Source organism: Chlamydotis macqueenii, chromosome 17, assembly GCF_036417535.1.
Source record: "Chlamydotis macqueenii isolate bChlMac1 chromosome 17, bChlMac1.mat, whole genome shotgun sequence".
Classification (NCBI taxonomy): domain Eukaryota; kingdom Metazoa; phylum Chordata; class Aves; order Otidiformes; family Otididae; genus Chlamydotis; species Chlamydotis macqueenii.
Window position 1 is genome coordinate 2,020,307 of NC_141572.1, and position 20,845 is coordinate 2,041,151.

The following is a 20,845-nucleotide window of genomic DNA, read 5'->3' on the forward strand; positions in this document are numbered from 1 at the left end:
GCCCACTCCTGTGCCGTTCAGCGACCCGGCTCTGAAAGCTGCAGGGAGCAGAGCTGCCCAGCAAGGCCCCGGCTGGGCGTCCAGCCACGGGCAGGGACAGCAGCACTTGCCGCACGTGCGGGGTCAGAGGGGTGCACGATTCGATGCCGGGCTGGCAGCCCTTGGCGTGATAATGCTGCAATGCAAAGGGAACCTCCTGCGGTGCTGTTTTGGGTTTTCAAGAGGAGGACGTGTTTCAAGTAGGGGCTTAGAGTCACAGAGGTCTTTTAAACTTTCTGTAAACATCGCAAATCGAGCTCCCCGTGCGCCTCTCCCGGCTTTGTGGGTGCTTGGGCTGAGCAGGACTGGAGACCAAGCGATCTGAAGTCATCAGGCATAAATGTCACTGGGAAAATCGCGTCTGACAGAAAGCAGAGGTGTCAGCTTGCCGTGGGGGTTAGCTGGGCCTTCCTGGAGCATTCCCAACCAAATGCTGGGGGATCGGCTTAGGCATCTCCACACAAGGCTGAACTGGAGGGGCCGACGTGCAGGGTCCCGCAGCGACAGAGCCCAGGGGCATCGTGCGGGCACAGCCGGCCGCATCCTGCCCGTCCGCGGGAGTCCAGGCTCCGCTGGAAAAGCCACCTCAGCCCCCAGCCCGGTGGGCACTGGCCCTGGGGGTGCGCGGCCATCCCCGCCCCTTTCCAGGGAGAGGAGAGAGCCCCTTGTCCCCGCTGCCCGGGGCCACCCCCGGCCCGGCCCGGCCCCGGTCCCCGCCCGCCCGCAGCCGCCCGCCCATCCGCGGGCCGGCACCGCTCCCTGCTGGCCGCCGGCAGCCCGAGCGCTGGGCCGGGCGGGGCCCCGGGGTGTCCCTCCGAAACCCCGCACTGCCGACCCGCCCGGGACAGGCCAGCTCCGCCGCATCCCACGGGACTGGGACGGGGACGGGGACGGGGACAGGGATGGAGATGGGGGTGGGGACAGGGATGAGGATGGGGACAGGGATGGGGATGAGGACACAGATGAGGATGAGGACAGGGACGGGGATGGGGATGAGGAAAGGGATGAGGATGGGGACAGGGATGGGGATGGGGACAGGCTGCAGCACAGGTTCCCTGGTGCCAGGGCAGGCAGTCACCTCGCTGCTCCTTGAGCCCAAGGCTGTCACGTCCCGCCTGGGGCTCCCCGCCCAAGCTGCTCTCTAACCAAGCTTCTCCTTTCCAGCCTGAACCTCACCAACAGCGACATCCTCACCATTTACGACGGGGACGAGCTCACCGCCCGCATCCTGGGGCAGTACGTCGGCAGCAGCGGTCCCCAGAAGCTCTACTCCTCCAGCCCCGACCTCACCATCCAGTTCCACTCAGACCCTGCCGGGCTCATCTTTGGGAAGGGGCAAGGGTTTATCATGAACTATATAGGTAAGGAGAGCAGGGTGTGGGGTGCGTCCCCTGCCCTGCCCCTGCAGCGCAGGGAGAATTGCTGTGGCATCAGCACCCCCCATCCCACCGAGCTCCTGCAGAAACCCCCAGCCCCACCGCAGGTCTCTGGGTCAGTTGTTTTTGGGGTGTCCTTGTATGTCTCCCCTCTTCCAGGCTGCCAAAAAGGCAATGACATTTTGGTCCCTGTTAGCCCTGGTCTGGCCCAGTGCAACTGTGGAGCAGAACAGGGAAGGAAATTGCTGGAAATAGGGATGCAGGTTCCCCCCCCCCACGCAGACTCTGTGAGGCATGAGGTTGATGGTGCTGAGCACTTCAGCGAGGTGTCCTCCTGGGCAAGGGCCAGGTGGGCTCCTGAGAGAGATGCTCCCAGCTCCCAGCTCCTTGCTCTGGAGAGGCCCAGACTACCTCTGGAGGCGTCTGTTGGCATCGTCCTTCGGTGCAGCCGTGTCTGCCAGAGCAGAGCGGCTGATGCCCAGGGAAGGCCCAAGGACTGGGAAGGGCACTCCTTCCCCACGGCTGCCTGCGGCCTCGCTGCCTGCGTCCCCCTCACCTGTCCTCCCCCGGCAGACTGCTTCCCAGCCTGTTTTCCTTCCACCGCTGACAGCTCTGGTTAAGACAAACAGCAAGCTGCAATGCAGATCACCTGCGAGGCGGCTGGTCCCCTCCTCACTGCGCTGCAGCGCACGCGGCCGGGCTCAGCCGTGGGCACGGGGCTGGGTGGAGCAGGGCAGAAACCCCTCACCGGAGCAAACCAGTCGTGCTGTGACCGCGGCATCTGCCCCGCTCCTCTCCTGCGCCTGCAGCGGCGCTGAGCCCGGTGTTCCCAGATTGTCCTAACCCTGGCACAGGTGCTGCCCTGTTATCAGCACAGCCCCCCACCTGCCTTTTGGGTAGGGGACGGGGAGGTTCCAAAGAGCCCCCGTGACCCGCTGCTGCCCCTTCCCTCTGCCCAGGGCATGAACCCACAGACTGGGCTGCGCCGAGCCGTTGGCGGTGCCTGGGGCTGGAGAGCGCGGGGAGGGACAGGCGCTCGGCTCCGAGGAGGGCTGGTGCCACGGGGTCTCGCTCAGCGGGTGACAGCCAGCACCTCTCTTGGCTGCAGAGGTGTCCCGCAACGACTCCTGCTCCGACCTGCCCGAGATCCAGAACGGCTGGAAGACCACGTCGCACACGGAGCTGGTGCGAGGGGCCAAGATCACCTACCAGTGCGACCCGGGCTACGACATCGTGGGGAGCGACACCCTCACCTGCCAGTGGGACCTCAGCTGGAGCAGCGACCCCCCCTTCTGCGAAAAGAGTGAGTGCCCTGGGCAACGTGCTGCTGTCCCCATGGCACCCCCCTGTCCCGCGCCGCTTCATAACCGCGGTGCCGGGGCTCCCCGCTCAGACGGCCTCTTTTCCCCAGTTATGTACTGCACGGACCCGGGGGAGGTGGAGCACTCGACCCGCCTCATCTCTGACCCGGTGCTGCTGGTGGGCACCACCATCCAGTACACCTGCAACCCCGGCTTCGTGCTGGAGGGCAGCTCGCTGCTGACCTGCTACAGCCGCGAGACGGGGACTCCTATCTGGACCTCGCGCCTCCCGCACTGCGTCTGTGAGTTTCGGGGGGTTTCTCCTCTCCCACAGCTCAGCTCTTCTGCTCGGGGGTCCCGGGAAGCCCTTTCCTGTGGCTGAGACCCTCCACAGCCGCGCAGGCTGGTGCAGAGCTCTGAGCTACCTGGAAATGGGAGGGGGTGAGGTCTCGGGGGTCCCTCGCTGCCGCCCTGGGGTTCACCCCGGGATGTGCTTGTTCTCTTTCAGCCGAGGAGTCGCTGGCCTGCGATAACCCAGGGCTGCCAGAAAATGGCTACCAAATCCTTTATAAGCGCCTCTACCTGCCGGGAGAGTCCCTGACCTTCATGTGCTACGAGGGCTTTGAGCTCATGGGGGAGGTCACCATCAAGTGCATCCTGGGCCAGCCGTCCCACTGGAGCGGACCCCTGCCCGTCTGCAAAGGTAACGGTGGAGGGGGCTGTGGGGACACAGGGACGGCCGCAGCCAGCACCCCGGGGACCTTCAGACCTGGGCGCTGGCCTGGGTTTGTGCTGAGTGGGTGCTGCCGCCCCGGGGAGGGGGAGCAGACCCCCTGGCCAGTGTGCGGGGCGATGTGGGGCACGCATGAAGCCAACAGCTGCCAATACCCAGTCAAACCCAGTTACATCCCAGTAACTCTCCGTTTCTCTTCCAGTGAACCAAGACAGCTTCGAACACGCGCTGGAAGGTGAGTGGCACGCGTTTGCTGGGTGAGCCCTGCGCGGGGCCCTCGGCCAGAGCCTGCGCGGAGCCCGGGAGCAGGGAGGGGAGAGGCAGGGGGACGTCACACGGGGCTCGCCAACGCCAACACGATGGACCTTCTCCTTTTAGTAGCAGAAGCTGCTGCGGAGACGTCGCTCGAGGGGGGAAATATGGCCTTAGCCATATTCATCCCGGTGCTGATCATCTCCTTGCTGCTGGGAGGAGCGTACATCTATCTCACGAGGTGGGGTGTGCGGGGGGGCTGGCGGCAGAGCCCCGCGGGGACGCAGCCAGGGCTGGCTCGGTATCGCCGGGCCCTGGCCAGCCGCGCAGCCCGGTGACTCCTGCGTCTCCTCCGCAGGTGCCGGTACTACTCCAGCCTCCGCCTGCCCCTCATGTACTCCCACCCCTACAGCCAGATCACGGTAGAAACGGAGTTCGACAACCCCATTTACGAGACAGGGGTGAGTCTCGCTGCGCCCCGTCCTCCCCGGGGACCCTCGGGTTATGCCGGGCGCGCAGCGCTAGGATGCATCCAGGCATCCTGATGTGACGGGGCAGGGGGCTCCCGAGGGGCCGGGTGGGCTCCGGCAGGCGGGAGGGGGCTGCGGGGGCTGTGGGGTCCGGGCAGGGAGGGACCCGCTTCCCCCGGCGCAGATCGACAGCCAGGGCCTCACTTGCCGCCTGGGAATGGGAAGCTTATCCTGGCACGCAGCTGCTGCCCTCAACTGGCTTCTCCTTTTCAGGAAACAAGGGAATACGAAGTTTCGATATAGGGACGGCGGTAAGAGAGTCTCCGGCTGCCACCTTAATGTGCTCTCATAGAACTTCCTCGGTAACTAATCCAGAGACCACGTGGAGTTTGGTTGGACCCCCGGCCCTGCTGTTGTCTTTCCTTTTGCCTCTCTGTTGAAGATTTTCCTGTTTTCTTCACTGTATTTATTCTATTTAAACTGCGATAGGTGTGCTGCGGGGCCCTAGGCACGGGCAGCAGCGGGAGCCGGGGCAGAGCCGGGTCCCAGCGAGGCCGGGGCGGTGCGGGGGCACCCGCTGTCCCCCCCCAGCGCGGCCGCGCGGCCCCCGGCACTGCCCACACACACATCCAGGGGGATTTCGGCAGTTCTGATGTTAAAAATTAAAAGCATCTCCATTGCAAGAGCAGCCTGCAGTTGATTGCTGGGAGCTGAGGTAGGCGCAGGGTTTGCCGCAGGGTCCCGCCGGCGCTGCCAGCCCTTGCCGGCCGGCACGGAGCCCCGCTGGCCGTGCCGGGGGGCAGGGGACGGCCTGGCACCCACCAGGTACGTGCCACTTTCTTTTCCTGCTTTGCTTTGGATGCCGGAGAGGCGGCGAGCCAGGACTCACAGCTCTACAGAGAAGCATTAACCAGTGACCCCGCAGCAGCCCACTGCCCAGGAGCCGCGGGAAACCCCCCGGGCACCGGGAGCAGAGCAGCACCTCCTTGCTCACGGCGGTTGTTCCTCACCTAACGCTTCCCGTGACCCCTGCCAGGGAAACCCCGGTGCCGCTAACGGGACCCTCGCCCCCAGGTAGCATCTCAGGGTAAGCGGGACAGGCCTGCTGCCGCCGCTCCCGCCGGCCACCCAGCCCCCCTTCGCCGCAGGAGGGTCCACTGCCCACCCCGGGGTGCGGGCAGGCACGGCACCGGGTGGAGATCGGGGCAGCAGAGCCCACCCGGCACCTCCCGCCCCGACCCCCGCGGGCCTGCAGCTCCCACCCCCAAAGCCCCCGGGGCTGGCACCTTGCGGGGGCTCCCAGCCGGGCAGGAGACGGAGAGGGGTGGGGGTGAAGGGGGGGGTTTGTTGGGGAAGGAAAGGCGGGCAGGCAGCGTGGCCGGGCTCCGGCGCAGGAGACCAGCCCCGGGGCGCAGAACAGGCACCACTCAGCCCATCAAAGCTGGTCCCACCACGGGCAAAGCCCAGTTTGAGCCCCAGCATCCCCCGTGTCCCCTCACTGCCTTCACCCCTGCCAGAGCCAGACACCGGCCGGGCTGCTGGGGGACAGAGACCCCCAAAAGGGTCATCTCTCCACCAGCCCCCCACCAGGCCCTGGGGAAGCTGCAGGGGGGCCCTTGGCTGCTGGTGTCCCTTTCGTCCTTGCGGAGCGGCAGCGGTAACTGTGGGAGGCTGGTGTGCTTTCGGGACGGGTAGTGCATCTCTGCAGTGTACAGCTGAGACTTAGGTTTTTTCCTTTAAAAACAACGAATGTGTGTTTGTAATTTGTAAAGGTTAAAAAAAAAAAAGAAAAAAAAAGAAAATAATGTGCCAAAAATGTACTAAGCATTTCATTTCCCTTCATACATGTCTGTTTTTATAAGAACAATGTGAAAATTGCTGGGATTAAATATTTTTGAACATGATGAAGTACTTCCGTGGGAAGCTCTAGCGTTCAGTATGACCTCAGTGCAAATGTTCGGTATTTTTAAATGTCTGAAATAAGTTTGCAGAGACTCAGGCCGCTGGTCTGGCCGGCTGCAGAGGCGCGGGGGCTGCAGCGGTGCAAGCCAGGGTCGGTGCCTCACACGTCGCATGCCTCGCACGTCACACGCCTCGCTGCGGGACAGTGGCCAGATGGCTCTGAGCGCGGTTTCCAGGGGCCCAGTCCTGCCCGGGTGCAGCCCCATGGTGTCCCCCTGCTCCGGCAGGATGGAGCCAGCTAAGCCCCCTGGGAGGTGAGGTGAGCGGGCACGGCCCTGGGGACGTCTCTCCTCCCCGGGACGCGCTGCGGAAGCCAGCACTGGTGCCTCCTGCAACCTTCCCCAGCCCAGGCACTGGGACCCCACTGGAGACCTACGGCCGTGTCACGGGGGGTGTGCGGAAGGTTTGGGGGAGCCCCGCTGGCACAGCCCCACAGGGTGAGGGAGACTTCGGGGACCCATCCTGCCCACGTCCTGCTCACCCCGATGATCCATGGCCATCACCCGGCAGCTCCTGCAGGACACGGGCCAGCTGGGGCAGGGCAGCTCCCCAAAACCATGGGGAGAACTTGGGAGGGGGGGCTACTTTGCCTGCCCCCCATACGGCTCTGCACCGGCTGCATCCTGGCACAGCTCAGCTTGGGGGAGATTTGGGGCTGGGTGGGAAAAATCCCCCTGCTGCTCCCTGGGTGCCTCGCTGGGCTGAGGTGCTGGGGTGGGGGCTGGTCTCTACCCCCTGCCCCTGACTTGTGCGGGCACTGGGCAGTCCTGGGGTAAATGCCATTTCCCAGTCCCAGGTTCCCCTGGCAGTGGCAACGGCACGGGGGCGCGCAGCCCACCCAGCGTCCTGGGAAATGCCCTCTCCCAAGGCATCACCCACCCTGCCAGGTACCCCAGGGCCTCCCGCGCATCCCTGCGCCTCCCCGCACCAAACAGTAAAATCATCCCACTCTCTGAAAACGGGCTTTAAAAAAAGGCTGCGATGTGACACGAGATAATGGCTTCGTTTAGCGGCTGGCAGGCTAATGCGCAGGGGGCGAAGGAGCCCAGGCGCTGATGTGGAGCATTCCCGGGGGAGGCAGCTTGTGTTATTTTTGGACAGGATTGCAACAGAATTAAAATGAAGGGATAAAAAAAAAAAAAATCTTGATGCTGCCATTCCCCCTCGGTGACGTAAAGCGGGAGCCAATCTCTGGCCCCGCGCTTTGTGCCGCGGATTAAGCTTTGTCAGGGTGCAGCGGCCCCACCGTTACCCGCCTCGCCCCTGCGGTGGGTGCAAGTGGGGGGATGCAGCGTGCTCATCCCCCAGCAGTCACGTAGCCGAGGGACCCCTACGCCCACCCACCCGGGCTCGGGGACCCCTCGCCCCCTTTCTAGCCGCGGCGCAGGGCGGCGAGGCAGAGCATCCCTGCCCAGGCCCCAGCGCTCCCCCCAGCCTGCAGTGCTCCCAGGGATCCCAGCCCCAGGACTGGCCCTGGCAGGGGGATCAATGCCAGTGGCATCCCCGCAGCCCTCGGAAGAGCACGGGGCAGAGGTGCTGGGTCCCTGCACCCGCCATGTGGGGCAGGACGTGCTGCAAGAAACCCGTGCTGCGTGTTGTGGGCTTAGCGTTATCGGGGGAAACGCACACCGGGGAGTCAGGATGACACCCCAGCCCTTCAGATCTCCAGTTTCTGCTCCTCTCCCCAGAGCCGTGGGAAAGCTGCCCAGCAGACCGGTTGCTGGAGGGGGTGCAGCATTGAGACGGGGGGGTGCTGCACCGAGAGGTGAAAAGCACCGGGTGACATCCTGAAAGCAGGGGAAAGAGAGGGGCAGCGCGTCCCGCAGAGAAGAGATGAGCGGCAGAGGTGAGGAGCAGGGCCTGGAGGGGCCCGACGGGGAGCAGGCGGAGGGGAGAAAGGATGGGAGAGCCCAGCGCCCAGCGCCGGGAGCCAGCAGACGCTGTGACTGCCGACAGAAGGACGCGCTGCCTGCCAGGAGCAGGCGGGACGTGCAGGCTGAGGCTGAGCGGGGTCTGGGAGAGAGCAGGAAGGAACAAACTCACCCTTGCAGCGCGCAGGCACCGGGCGGCACAGCCTGCGAAACCGGGCAGGGCTTCCCCCGCCCTGGGAGCCGTGGGACGTGTCCCACACAGCTACACGTGGCACCCCGGCACAGGGCCGGCCAGCACTGCCAGGGCTCATGGGTCCCCCGGGTTTGGCAGCCTTCTCGCAGGGGAGCGGGGAAGGGGTCAGGGAGGAAAAAAACGAGAAGCAGGATGCAGGCTCAAGACAAACCGTCTCTCCACCAGCACTTCACAGTTGTTAAGTGACACCCCAGGCTGCTCACAATTTTACTTCCTTTACAGCCAGGCTGCAGAGCTCGTGGCTTCTTTTCCACAGGGCCAAAGCCGGGGCGCGTGCAAAGTTGGCTTAGAAAGGGAACTTTCTAACTTCTAATCCTCTTTCTGCTCCAAGCGCTGAGCTGCCGTCAGACACGGCCGGGGCCTGCACCCGCTGCTGACGGACCCTCAAAAAAACCACCAGGGGCTGAAGCTGCCGTGGCCCAGAAACCTCAGCCCCATGGCTGAGGGATGAAGCACCTCAGAGCAGCGGGAACGGGAATCGGACATGCCAGCAGACAAGTTGTCATTTACCGTTGGAGGGACCTTCCGAACTGCAGGGGTGGGAACTGGCTGTGAGCGCGGGGGGGCTCACACATCTGTGCCCCCCGGGAGTGCCTACACCCCTGGGCACCGCCTCTGCAGGCGTCTGCATCCACGGTGCTGCATCCCAGGTGCCCCCAGGCCAGCATCTCCTGCATCCCGGCAGCCAGGACCCCTGGGAACAGCCTCTCCACGCCCCGGGGCTGCTGCACCTCCCATCGTGGCCCCCCTGGCTGCCTGCATCTCGGGCGCTGCCCCCCCGCGTGCTCCTGTCCCCTGCACACCAGACACACGCATCCTCGGGGACCAGCGTCCCCTGCATCCCCGGGTGCCTGCATCCCTGGAGCCAGCATCCCGCGCATCCTGGCTGCTGCACCCCGCACAGTCTGCGCCCCTGCGGCCACCATCCTGTCCCCTGGGCGCCTGCACCCCTGGGTGCTCCCGCTCCTGGGGCCAGCATCCCCGCCTCCCAGCCCCAGGACCCCCGCCCGGGTGCCGCAGCCCCGCCGCGGTGCGGGGGCGCGGCGCGGGGGAGCAGGGCGCGGGCGCGGTGCGGAGGCCCCGACGCACCGCCCCGAGGCCGCGGCGAGGGGCGGGCGCGGGGGCGGGCGGATGGGCGGGCGGTGGCTCGGCCGGGGCCCGCAGGCTGGCGGCCCGGCGCGGTCCCGGCGGGGGCGGTGCGGGCCCCTCCTGCCCGGGCTGCTGGGAGTTGTGGTCCGCGGCGGCGAGCGGAGCGGCGAGGAGCGGAGCGGCGGCCCCGCACGGGCAGCAGGTCGGTACCGCCGCGTCGCACCGCACCGCATCACGGGGCGGGGGGGTGGCGGAGGGCGCGGGCAGGGGGCCGCCGTGCCCGCCCGGGGAGCGGTGCCCTCGGCGGGGAGCGCAGCGGGGCTCGGCCGGGTGACACCGCGGCGGCAGGTGCCACTGCCACGCCGCGTGACGTGTCACCGGCACGGCGGGCGGCTCCGCCACCCCGCGCGATGCGGCCACGCCGGGTGATGCAGCCAGACCGGTGACACCGGGTGATGCAGCCACGCTGGGCGACGCAGCCACGGCAGTGACACCGAGGGATGCACCCACACCGGGTGGTGGAGCCACGCCGGGCGATGCAGCCACGCCGGGTGACACCGTCGCACTAGGTGAGACCAGCGCCCCGGGTGACACGGCCGGGGGTGGCACGCTGGAGGAACGGGCAAAGCGAGCGCCCGCGGCTGCCTGGCCCTGCTCCAGCTCCGTAGTAGCAGCCAGCGCCCTGCCTCACCCCAACGCGCCGGCATCACAAGGAGGCTCCTCACGCCACTCCCGAAGGTGATGCTGCCGGTGCAGAGCCGAGGACAGCCCCGCTACGCGTCCTCATCACCGCGGGGCCCACGGCCTGGGGATCCCGGCCGGGCTGAGCGAAACCCACCTTGTCCGGGAGATGCCGGGGCTCCCACGGAGCCGTCAGGATGCAACTTTCTGCTGCATCGAAGCCTCTCTGCCTTCATTATGTAACGGCGCTGCTGCCTGGCACGGTGCTCGCCTCCACGTCCTGCACAACTTCAGTGCAACGTGGAATTGATTTCCACTCTTCCGGACCGGCTCCGCTGTTTATTATTAGCTGCCGAGCCTTTTCTTGGCCCTGGGGCCAGGGCTGCTTTATGCCACCGCCCGGCTCAGCGCTGGGCCTGGGCGCTGCCGGCTCCAGGCCTGGCTGCGGCTCCCGGCCGCGCAGCGTCTGCCGGGAGCGGTGCCGCCGGTGCAGCCCCTGCGGAAGGTGGGTTTGGGCAGGGTTGCTCGGGGGCTGCCTGTGCCAGCGCAGGAGGCGGCTGCCGGGCTGGATCCAGGGCTGGGCAGCCCAAAGGCTCCCAGCTGCAGGGCCCTGGGGCTGGACAGGCTGCAGGTGTGCGCGGGGGCTTTGCTCTCTTACTGCTCAGTTGGTTTTCCCCCGATTTCCCCCCCCGAGGTGTGGGCCGCAGCCTTGGGGCAGCAGTGGGGCTGCGTTTGTGCTGCGCTGCTCTCGCAGGGGTGCGAGCGATGCTGGCTTGGGGACCCCGAGGCTGTGGGACCCCCCGAGCTCTGCAGTGGCTTTCTCAGTCGGCTCCTGCACAAGCCTGGCTGCAGGGCTGAGCCCATTCCCCGCTTGTCGGGGCGAGATCCACCCCACCAGCAGCGTGGGGGGATTGTGCTGGCTTCGGGGATCACCCCTGGGACCGGCTCCATGGGAAGCCAGAGCCCGGGCTGGAGAGCTCAGCACGTCCAGAGGGATGCCGTACGGTTGCAGGAAAGTTGTCTTAAAATTCCCAGGAGGCTGTGGCGTGCCACGTGGATTGCGGATCCTGGGACGGGGCACGCAGGCGACGTACTACAAGGAAGTAGGATGGAGGGAGGTCGGCTGGGCGGGTGTAGAACTGCCCGAAGCCCCTGTCCCCAGCCCTGTGCAAGGTCCCCAGCTGCAGGGCCGGGTCCCAGCCCAAGCTCCGCCAGCTGCAGCGCATCACCAGTGCAATCAAGGGAATGCACGTTCGTTAACAGGCTGCAGGGCCTTGGCTGGGGCAGGTTTGGATGGCTTCCCTGGCTAGGAAACCCCTCCTGCTCCTCAGGTTCCTACTCTTGGGGGACCTGAGGACCAGCTCCGTCTCTGGCTGCCTCTCCCTCCCCTGCGCGGGGCGGGCTGGGGGCTGCCGGCTCGGTCTCTGGGGGACAGTCATCTCGGAGTGCCCAGATCGAGGGATAAACTGGTGTGCTGCAAGATTGCTGCTGTTAAGTGTCAGCTCCCAGCTTTGCCTGCTGCCTCGTCAGCCAGGTTTCAGGTGTGGTGAGGCTAGAGGAGAGAAACTGGGGGAGAGCAGGAGGGGAGACGGTTGCCCTGGGGCAGCGGGAGCTCAGGGGCCCGGCTCTGCCCCCTTCCCCTCCATTTGGATGGTTGTGGAAGATGCTGTTGGGAGCGGTGGGGGCTTTTCCCGGCATGGGATGATGCTGGGCTCCTGGGCAGGGAGGGCGGCTCCTCATCCCTCACCCCCCTGCGAGGAGCCAGTGGCCCACGCAGCCCCAGCATGCGGCCCTGGCTGTATCCTGTGTACTGAGCCCCCCAGGGACCCCCGAGGGAAAACCACCTCCCTAACACCTCTGGGTTTCTTTCCCCAGCACTGCCTTTCGGGATGATCAGCACGGGAGTGCCGACAGGGACCCTCCGGGCACGTCACTGCTGACCCACGGTGCTGGGACCCCCGGGCAGCCTGGCCGCCCCCCCCTCCAGGAGCTGCTGGCTGCTGCTGCCAATGCAGAGCCCCCGGGCGCGCGGGGGAGAGCCACAGCTGCGCTTCCCCATGGCAGCCCCTTCCCCCCGTGCCCCGGCCGAGCTGCATGGTGTGGGTGCCTCTGAGGACCACGAGGACTGACCGGCGGGCCCCCCTGCGCACGCCCCCCTCCCACTGCCCCACCATGTCTTTGGAGTGGCTGATGGACTGGAGCTGGTCCCTGGACGGACTGCGGGATTTCATCGCCACCGGCATCCAGTCTTTCCGGGACTGCGACGCCACCGCCCTTGCCGCTGTCGCGTGCCTCCTGCTCCTCTTCGTGTGGTACTGCTACCACGTGGGGCGGGAGCAGCCCCGCGCCTACGCCACCGTCAACGCCCTGATGCAGAGCGCCGAGGCCAACGGCGTGCAGAACGGGTACGTCTACTGCCACTCGCCCGAGTGCGTGCGCTGCACGCACCACGACGGGCTCAACCAGAAACTCTACCACAACCTGCAGGAGTATGCCAAGCGCTACTCCTGGTCCGGCATGGGCAGGATCCACAAGGGCATCCGCGAGCAGGGCCGCTACCTCAACAGCCGGCCCTCCATCCAGAAGCCAGAAGTCTTCTTCCTGCCAGACTTGCCAACCATGCCCTATTTCTCCCGGGACGCTCAAAAGCACGACGTGGAGTTGCTGGAGCGCAACTTCCAGACCATCCTGTGTGAGTTTGAGACCCTCTACAAGGCTTTCTCAAACTGCAGCCTCCCGCAAGGATGGAAAATGAACAGCACGCCCAGCGGGGAGTGGTTCACCTTCTACCTGGTGAACCAGGGCATGTGCGTGCCCAGGAACTGCAGGAGATGCCCACGGACGTACCGCTTGCTCGGGAGCCTCCGCACCTGCATTGGCAACAACGTCTTTGGGAACGCCTGCATCTCCATGCTGAGCCCGGGCACCGTCATCGCCGAGCACTACGGACCCACCAACATCCGCATCCGCTGCCATCTAGGTGAGTGCCCGGTGGGGCGGTTGGTCCTGGGGGGGTGTCCCCGCCATGGGCGGTGCGGGGGGCTGCAGGAGCCCCGAAAAGGCCTCTTGCGCCCTGTGCTCTCAGAGTTCAGGCACTAATTGCAGCCCCAGGGCCACCTCAGGTGCCTGCTCTGCTTTGGCCTGAGGGAGGTTTTGGGGCTTTGGTGGCAGCAGCCTCCCCAGGAGAGGCCAGTGCTGAGTCCCCCCCGGTGCCCGAGCTCTCCGGGGTCCCCAGCTCAGCAGCAGGAGCGTTTTGCTGCCTCCTTCTGCCGACCTGAAGGCCTGGGCTCTGACAAGGACTGACTTTGGGCAAGGGTCTCCCAACCCCCCATCACAGGATGCGGGGCAGCCCGGGAAGCTGCTCCAGGGACCCAGCTGTCTCCCAGCGCTGCTCCTCCGGCAGCTCTCCCTCTCCTGGGATTTCGGGCGCTGACACAGGCAGACGGGAGCAAAGATGCTGCTTTGGTGCGAATTGGGGCTGGAGGGGGTCCTGGGGTATCCCCTCCGGCGGGGCGAGCGCCGGGCTGGCGGCGGGGTGCTCCCCCGCCCCGCGGGCGCCCGGGATGGGGAGAGCCCACGCGGCACAGATGGTCGGGACTCTGCCGTGCTGGAAGCGGCACAGATCGCGCCGGGGGAGGCACCGCACGGGCCCTTGCTGGCAAACACCGAACGCGCTTGTTCAGCCAACTCCTCTTGGGTAAACACGCTCCGGCGGTGACTGGCCATTTATTTAGCATGGGAATGAGTCTTCGGCGCTGATCCGAGGAGCTTGCCGGGCCTGGGGAGCTGGGAGCTGCCCTTGCTGGTGCGCAGAGGCAGCCCACCGCCCGGCCGCCGGCTCTCCCCGCTCTCTGGGGTGTGGGGAGCTGCACTCCCCTTGCAAGGGGCTGGGAGCGGTTCCTGGGGGGGGGCCAGCGAGGCCAGGTCCAGGCTGGCTCAGCCCAACGCACCCCGCTCCAGCTGGAGCGCACACACCGCGGGGAGACGAGCGATGCGGGTCACTCCCTTGTCCTTCCACGTTTGCCAGCCCCATCTGCTCCGCGGCTGCCGGCCCTCCAGCCAGGACACGGCACCGTGCCCAGGGCATGCCGACGGGCCGCGTGTGCTCGCCGACGTGCCCACCTCCATGCCGGGGACTCGGCTCTCACTGCGCCCGGAGCACAGATGCGTTGAGGACCCGAGCAGCCCTTTCAGGCCAGCTTGCTCTGAAAAGCCGGAGCAGCCGCCAGCCTAGCCAAATCGCTCTCTAGGATTTACCCTGACCCCGCTACTGCTCTGCTGAACGCACCGGGCTGAGCGCTGGCACCAGCTCAGCCCCTCCAAGGGACAGGGCAGTGTCCCTTGGGGCGTGGGTGCAACGGAACGGGGCGCGGGTGCGATGGAAAGGCTGCGTGCTGCTGGCCGCCGCCTCCCCTGCCTGCTCGGCTCCCCCTTTCCGGCTGGAGTGTCTCCAGCCGAGGCCGTTGTGCAGGGAAATGGCTTTGGATTTTGCAGGCTTTGAAGCATCCGTTAGAAAAACAGAGCGGCTTTTTGTGCTCCCAGCAGCTCCTGGGCAGCTGGGAGTCCCTGCTGCGCTCGCTCGGTTTTGGCATCGCTGTGAGATCCGCTCCTGCTCGTTTGCTGCATCGTTACCGTTCGCAGGCCACGTGAGCCCTGACCCCTTTCTCCGCCACGGCCGCACCCTCGGGGCAGGTTCACTTTGCACCAGCTCCAGCATCTACGGCGCTGCGGGGGGTGATGTTCCTGATGCGGGGGGTGATGCGATCGACCCCTGTAAACCTGGCCTCACTCGCGCTAGTATTTTAGGAAAAGACCCATTTTATTCCTAGGATTGTCCTTTTTCACCTGTCCTTCAGAGCCTCACCTCTGAGGAGGGCTGTGCGACCCTCCCCTGGATTTCCGTCCTTGCGGCCGCCTGGAGGGGGACTGAGCGGTGGCGGCTCGCGTGGGGACCGTGTGAGGGGCAGATGCTGAGTGTTCACGGTCAGGTGGGAAGCCCGTGGCAGAGCCAGGGACTGAGCCCGTTTCTCCAGTCCCGGTGCAGCGTTTCCTCCTTCCCAGCGCGGCCGCGGGCAGGGTGATTGCCGCGGAGCTGGAGGAAGGAGGGGGCAGGCTCTGCCTTTGGCCTGAGGCTGGAAGATGCACCAGGCAACGGGCGTCCCTGGCACACCCCGGGTTTGTGGGCTCTGGGGACTTCCTGGCCGTTCTGGGTGCGAAAGGAGTGCCCACGACGCGGAGCTTGTTGGGGTTCAGCGCATGGCTGCAGCGGGGTGCCTTGCAGCGGCCGGGGCCGAGAGGGGCAGGGGCTGAGCTGCGTTGGGCTCCGAGTTCAGCTTGCGAATGCAGCGCCCGCTTTGTGCGCGTTTTCATCCCCGGGCCTTGCCGCGCGCCGAGTTCGGGAGCTCGCTGTGTGCGTTTCGGGGCTGCTTCCCCACAGAAGCCTGACCCTCGCTGTCCTCTCTCTCTGTGCCTCAAGGTCTGAAGACGCCCAGCAACTGTGAGCTGGTGGTGGGGGGCGAGCCCCAGTGCTGGGCCGAGGGCCGCTGCCTGCTCTTCGACGACTCCTTCCTGCACACGGCGTTTCACGAAGGTGAGCCCTATGCGCGGCTCGCGGGACCTCGCACCCATCCCAGCGTGGGGCCGGGGAGAGCGGGCGGGCGGCGGCTGCGCCCGGTCCCTGCTCCTGCCCAGGCATCTGCAGGTGCCGCATCCCACAGTCACACCGCTGCCGCCCTTGGCTTGCGCTGGGGCGGGCAGCAGCCCCGTTCCTGGGGTGGCTCACCCATCGCAAATTGTTCCCGCTCCACCCAGGGCGGTGGAGCGTCCCAGTTCCCCTTGTCCCGTGGAACCCAGGGCCGGCTGATCCCCTCCCGGAGCTCTGCAGGGCGGCGCGGGCTGCGGTGCCGACGGCCTCGCCATCCTCTTGCCCTTGCTCACCGCAGCGTTCCCAGCTGCAGCGGCCCCGTTGCAAGGCAGCAGCTCGGCGCTGACGTGCCAGCGGCGCCTTTGTCTCCCGTGCAGGGAGAAAAGCTTCACGCCAGCCTGTTTTGTTGCCTCTCTCCGGCACTGACAGAGGCTGTTCCGCTTCAGCTCTCCCGGATTAACCGGCATTAGTCGCCGATGGCATAAAAGTGTCAAGCGGAGCTGTTTTACCTAGGGGAGCGTGTGAAGGGAGGGGGAGAACAAAAGCTGTTGCTCCCTCATCGACCCTGCAGTGGGATTGGGAAGCCCAGCTCAGTGCAGAGCTGCGGGGCCAGGAAGGCTGGAAAAGCGCAGCGGCAGCTCCCTGCGTGGCTCTGAGCCGCAGATGCAAGGATGGCGAGCTCAGCGTCGCCTGCCGCCCTGGGATGGGAAACCTTCGGGTCTGATTGCACAGCGCAACCCCGGAGCCCTGTCAGGGAGGACCCTGCCCCATGCTGGCTGCTGGAGGCACTGGGCTCCCAGTACGCAGCGGTTTAGGTGTTTACTGGGTTGCGCTGGCCAGGCACCTCCTGGCTGGAGCCCATCACCCGCAGGCCGGGGTGAGCACTGGGCGCTCCCGCGGGAGCAGGGCAGGAGCGCAGCCTCACCCCCTGCTTGCGTCCCACCCAGGTCCCCCGGAGGAGGGTCCCCGCGTGGTCTTCATGGTGGACCTGTGGCACCCCAACGTTGCTGCCGCGGAGCGCCAGGCCCTCGACTTCATCTTTGCCCCGGGACGATGACGGTGCTGCCCGCTGTCACGAGTTTGAGGGCAGCCGGCGGGTGGGTGGCCGTGCCGGCTCGGCTCCGCCGCGGGTCCAGCGCCGCACGCGGGCGCCTGTCGCACTGGAAGCTTCCTCCCAGCACGCGGCCTCGGGGTCTTCCCTGCCGGGGGCTCTTGTAAATGGAAACTGTGACGTGTATCCACGCCCATCTCTCGCCTTCCATCGTTGGCTTCAGGGATTATTTTCCACCATGCCAGCGCATCGCCGTCCCTCCGTGGTTAGCTGCAGCACCACTCTCCTACGTGTTATGTTGCTACTGTGTTTTGCGGTGTTCAGAGTAGAGTAACAAAGCCAAGGGTGTTCGTTTGAATGTGGTAATGTGAACCTTGTCGTGGTCATCAAAAGAACAACACACATCAACGCCAAAACAGCAAACCAGCCAAGCAGCCCAGCACTGCGCTCAGCCTGCCCCTGCCCCGGCTGCGGTCCCGGGATGGACGGACAGACGGATGGACGCAGGGGGCTGCAGCGGGCACAGCGCGCTCACGGGGCAGGGGCTGCGCAGGCTGGGGCTCTGCCCGCAGAGAGCTCCCCCATCACAGCCCAGGGGCTGGCGCTTCCTCCCTCGCATGCCTTCAGAAACCTTCTTGCCCCACGGGCGGGGAGAAAAGCTTGATGCTGGCCCCTGGCTGCCCTTGCGGCCCCAGGTGCCCCCACCCCAGCAAGGCAGCACGCCCAGGAGCGCCCGACACACTCTAAGAGGGCAGCACGCAGCAAGCCCTGCTCTTTAATCTGACCAAGGGTGTTATCAGTTGCCTGAAACCCTCTCCTTGCTTTATCTGCAACCTTTGTTTTTCACAGCTCAAGCTGGGAAGGCCCTGCATTTGGGAATCCCCTTGTTTGGGAACGGAGCGCAGGGGTTTTGTCTGTAGTCGAAGGCCAGGAAGAAAGGAGGTCATGCTTCTTTCTGCTGCTCCATCTTCTCCTTTCCTGGAGCCAGGGCGCGCATACAGAGGCAGCTCATGCGTACCTGACAGCAAAGGGAAGGTTTCCCAAGGCAGGGGATGTTTAATTCCGCAGCCCAAGGAACGAGCCCGCCACCCTCCGAGAGTCCTGCTCGCCCAGCAACCAACACGTGTTTCCTGAAGTCGCCCAGCAGCCAGGGTTTGTTTGGGGGTTTTGGGGTACAGAGCTACCATACGGTTTGTAACACGCTACACGTGAGGCACAGCATGTTGTGGATGCTCACCGCTGTCGCTGGGAAGTGGCTGCGTCGGGCTCGGCCCGGCTCTGGGCATCGCTCACGTCTGCGCCCTGCCCAGGAGGGAACGCGGCCCCGCTCCCCTACAATTCCCTTACAGGTTTTTCAGTGGTTCGATTGCAAGATAAGGCAGAGATTTCAAATACACCCGAGATATTTTTTACACCTGTCTTGTTACTGAATATCTGAAGTGCATGATTTCTACAGGCATTGAGGACCTGAACCAGACCCTGAGGAAGCAGGCTGGCTTGGTGCCTGTCTTGCAGTTTGGTAACACTCATACAGTGGATAAGCAGAGATTATCAATAAACAGTCGTGCTGAAACCAGGATGGGCTCTGCCTGCTGCTGTAACCAGGCCAGCGTCAAGCGAAACACTGAGGGCCGGGTCCTGCTTACCCCAGCTGCTCTGGGGGAAAACACGCTGGAAAGGCAGGAGCTCCGGGGTGGGAGGAGGGATCAGCCGGGCTGAGTTTGCAGGCGATGCGATGAGCGAGGGCAGTGCTTTAAAACCCCCAGCCCCGCGGCATCGCTGTCCCTACCAGGTACAGCCTTCCGGGCCGGGATTTCACCCGCAGCCCCCGGGAGCACAGGGATTATCCGCTTTGCACCTCTCTGCCTCTACCGTACCTTATCCAGGCTGCGTGCGCAGCCTGTGGGTTACAGCAGCGCTGCCTGCGCCCAGGGCAGCAGAGACCCTCACCAGCCAGCCCCCCAGCACGGCCACTGGCCTGCCAGAAAGTCTCAAACCAACCATTTCGGGAAATGCTTGCAGCTGCCGTGTCCAAGGCAGCTCCATCAGAAGCAGCCCCATCAGCAGCAGCTCTGGGGCAGAGGGTGCTGGGCTGCCGCTCAATTCCTGCCCGAAAGCCAGCACCCGACATCGCCCCAGCACAGGGCCAGTTTGGCAACACGAGGAATGGCTCAGCACGAGGCCCCCCGCCCTCGTGAGCAGCGCTCCCACAGTCAGACAGGACACAGCTGGGCAGCAGCTGCTCCTCGTTACATTTGAAATGACCGATTTTTAAACATCATCTCTGCAATGCAACCATTAAGTCAAGGGCCTAGAGCTCTTTGCTGCCCCAGGACAACTTTCCTCTTCACCACCAACGCACAGAAACAGGTCCTGGGGGCCAGATGCAGTTCAAGAAGCGAAAGGGAACGGAGCCACCCCAGCTGTTCCACCGCCGACAGACGGCACAGCAGATTGCAGAGGAAGATTCCTGATGACAGCAGGCAAAAGCGCGCAGTTTGTGCTTTGCTGCTGTGCCAAAACTCCCTCCTGTCCCTCTCAGGCTTTTCCTTCAACAACTTGGTGTTTCCTGATAGAGCACACAACCACTTCCCAAACAGCCAGCCAGGAGACAGCGGGATCTCCCTCGGGGGAGCGGAGCAGTCTGGAGCTGCCTCACAGCTCCTTCTAGCTCCTCGCAGCTTCCTTGCCTCCGGAGCGTCGCAGAGGGAACCTGGCTCAGGGCTGCTCAGCGTGCAGAGAGGAGATGGAGCAGCCTCAAGCAGAGGAAGACTCGCAGCTCAGCTTGTCAGAGAGCTCAGAGCATCGCAAGAGGAACACACAACCACCTCTCCTGCTCTCTCCCACGCCTCATCCCTCACCTACGCGATGCCTCTGTGCAGAACTCCGGCCCCAGAGCAGCTTGCCCCCAACGCAGGGAAGCAGTGCCTCACTCTGTGCCCACTTCCGCCTGGCTACCACCGAGGCAGGAGGTCTCCGGGGCGGCTGTAGCTCCGGCCTTCCGGTGATGTCTCACATCCACACTGCCGTTAGCGAACCGGCAACCGACAGTACCTCAGCGCCGAGCAGCTGCACTGCCAGTCCCCAAGGGGACAGCAGGGGCAGGGAGCAGTGCCACACAGCTCTCCTGCTGCTGAAACGCCTCCCCAGCTGCCAGAGCAGGAGGCCAGATGGCAATCCGTGCCCAGCCACCCCCTGCGCCAGCAGCTGGCTCTTCCTCTGGAATCCACTGAATTTCCCAGCCAAGGTCTGCAGAGGAGCCCTGCAACGGCAGAGCTACCTCAGGAATCATCTGCTGTCAGAGCGGAACAAGAAGCTGTGATGATGGCGACTTTATCTTAACGGTGACACAAGTCTGCTCACCGTTTCACAGCGAAGCCAGTAACACATCTCCCTTGGGCAACCTCCTAAGACCCTGACAAGGAGCTACTCTGCAGGAGCGATCGAAGGAACAGGTGCTGTCTGCTCAACCTCACCAGCGCAGGAACTCGCCCCTGGATGGAGCTAACTAGGGGTAACAGCTCACACAACCGCAAACCCCCCCAGCAGTAATTAGGACTTTGGCTGCTGACACATAGCACTTGGATGAGCCCTGGAGACTCTTTTATTTTCAGTCACAGCGATGGGTGCGCATGTAACAGCAGCAGGGATCCATCACGCAGGCCTAAGCAGCCGTCACCGCCAACCCCCCGCCAGCCAGCACCGAGAGCAGAAAGAGAATGGCTGCCGAGGGGCTACAAAACCTCTTTGGTCCCACTAGCTTAAGGGGCTCCCACTTGCCTTTTCTCTCAACAGAGCGCAGACAAATCGAGCAGCAAGAGCAAGGAGGTGAAGGAGGGTCCTGCAGCAGGCGGGAGGGGAGGAAGCAGAAGGCCGAGGAGCAGGCAGGAGGTGCAGTGCGTTCGTACCACCACCACAGCCCACGCGAGAGGCTGGCAGGTCACAGCTGCGTTAGCGAGCAGCGGGGAAGGCAGCGCCGTGCTGCACAATCCCCAGCGAGGCATGCGTGGCGGGACAGGGATCTCCCGGATTCAGCTACAGTGCAAAACCTCCTGACAGCGCCTGTGGGAGTACTGAGCTTTGCAGCACTTGTTCTATTGCCGTTAGCCAGAGAACACGCAGG

The 20,845-nt window shown here is 65.1% G+C and overlaps 2 protein-coding genes across 3 annotated transcripts in view; both read left to right on the forward strand.

Moving 5' to 3' along the window:
* Nucleotides 1-6,075, forward strand: part of SEZ6L (seizure related 6 homolog like) — a 38,163-nt gene extending 32,088 nt beyond the window's left edge. Inside the window, exons 10-17 of one of the 2 annotated variants that reach the window (XM_086761599.1) lie at nt 1,204-1,400; nt 2,524-2,718; nt 2,827-3,018; nt 3,225-3,419; nt 3,652-3,684; nt 3,828-3,942; nt 4,060-4,162; nt 4,445-6,075. In XM_086761599.1, coding sequence (XP_086617725.1) covers nt 1,204-1,400; nt 2,524-2,718; nt 2,827-3,018; nt 3,225-3,419; nt 3,652-3,684; nt 3,828-3,942; nt 4,060-4,162; nt 4,445-4,474 — 1,060 coding nt within the window. In that variant the 3' untranslated portion in view covers nt 4,475-6,075. The remainder of the gene's footprint in view (nt 1-1,203; nt 1,401-2,523; nt 2,719-2,826; nt 3,019-3,224; nt 3,420-3,651; nt 3,685-3,827; nt 3,943-4,059; nt 4,163-4,444) is intronic. The other variant, XM_086761600.1, reaches the window with a different exon arrangement.
* Nucleotides 6,076-9,528: 3,453 nt separating this feature from the next.
* On the forward strand, nt 9,529-17,435 carry ASPHD2 (aspartate beta-hydroxylase domain containing 2). The gene is made up of 4 exons (XM_086761603.1): nt 9,529-9,548; nt 11,903-13,007; nt 15,504-15,617; nt 16,619-17,435. The coding sequence occupies exons 2-4, from the start codon at nt 12,122-12,124 to the stop codon at nt 16,726-16,728; spliced, it is 1,110 nt and encodes a 369-aa protein (XP_086617729.1). The 5' UTR covers nt 9,529-9,548; nt 11,903-12,121; the 3' UTR covers nt 16,729-17,435.
* The last annotated feature ends 3,410 nt before the right edge of the window (nt 17,436-20,845 follow it).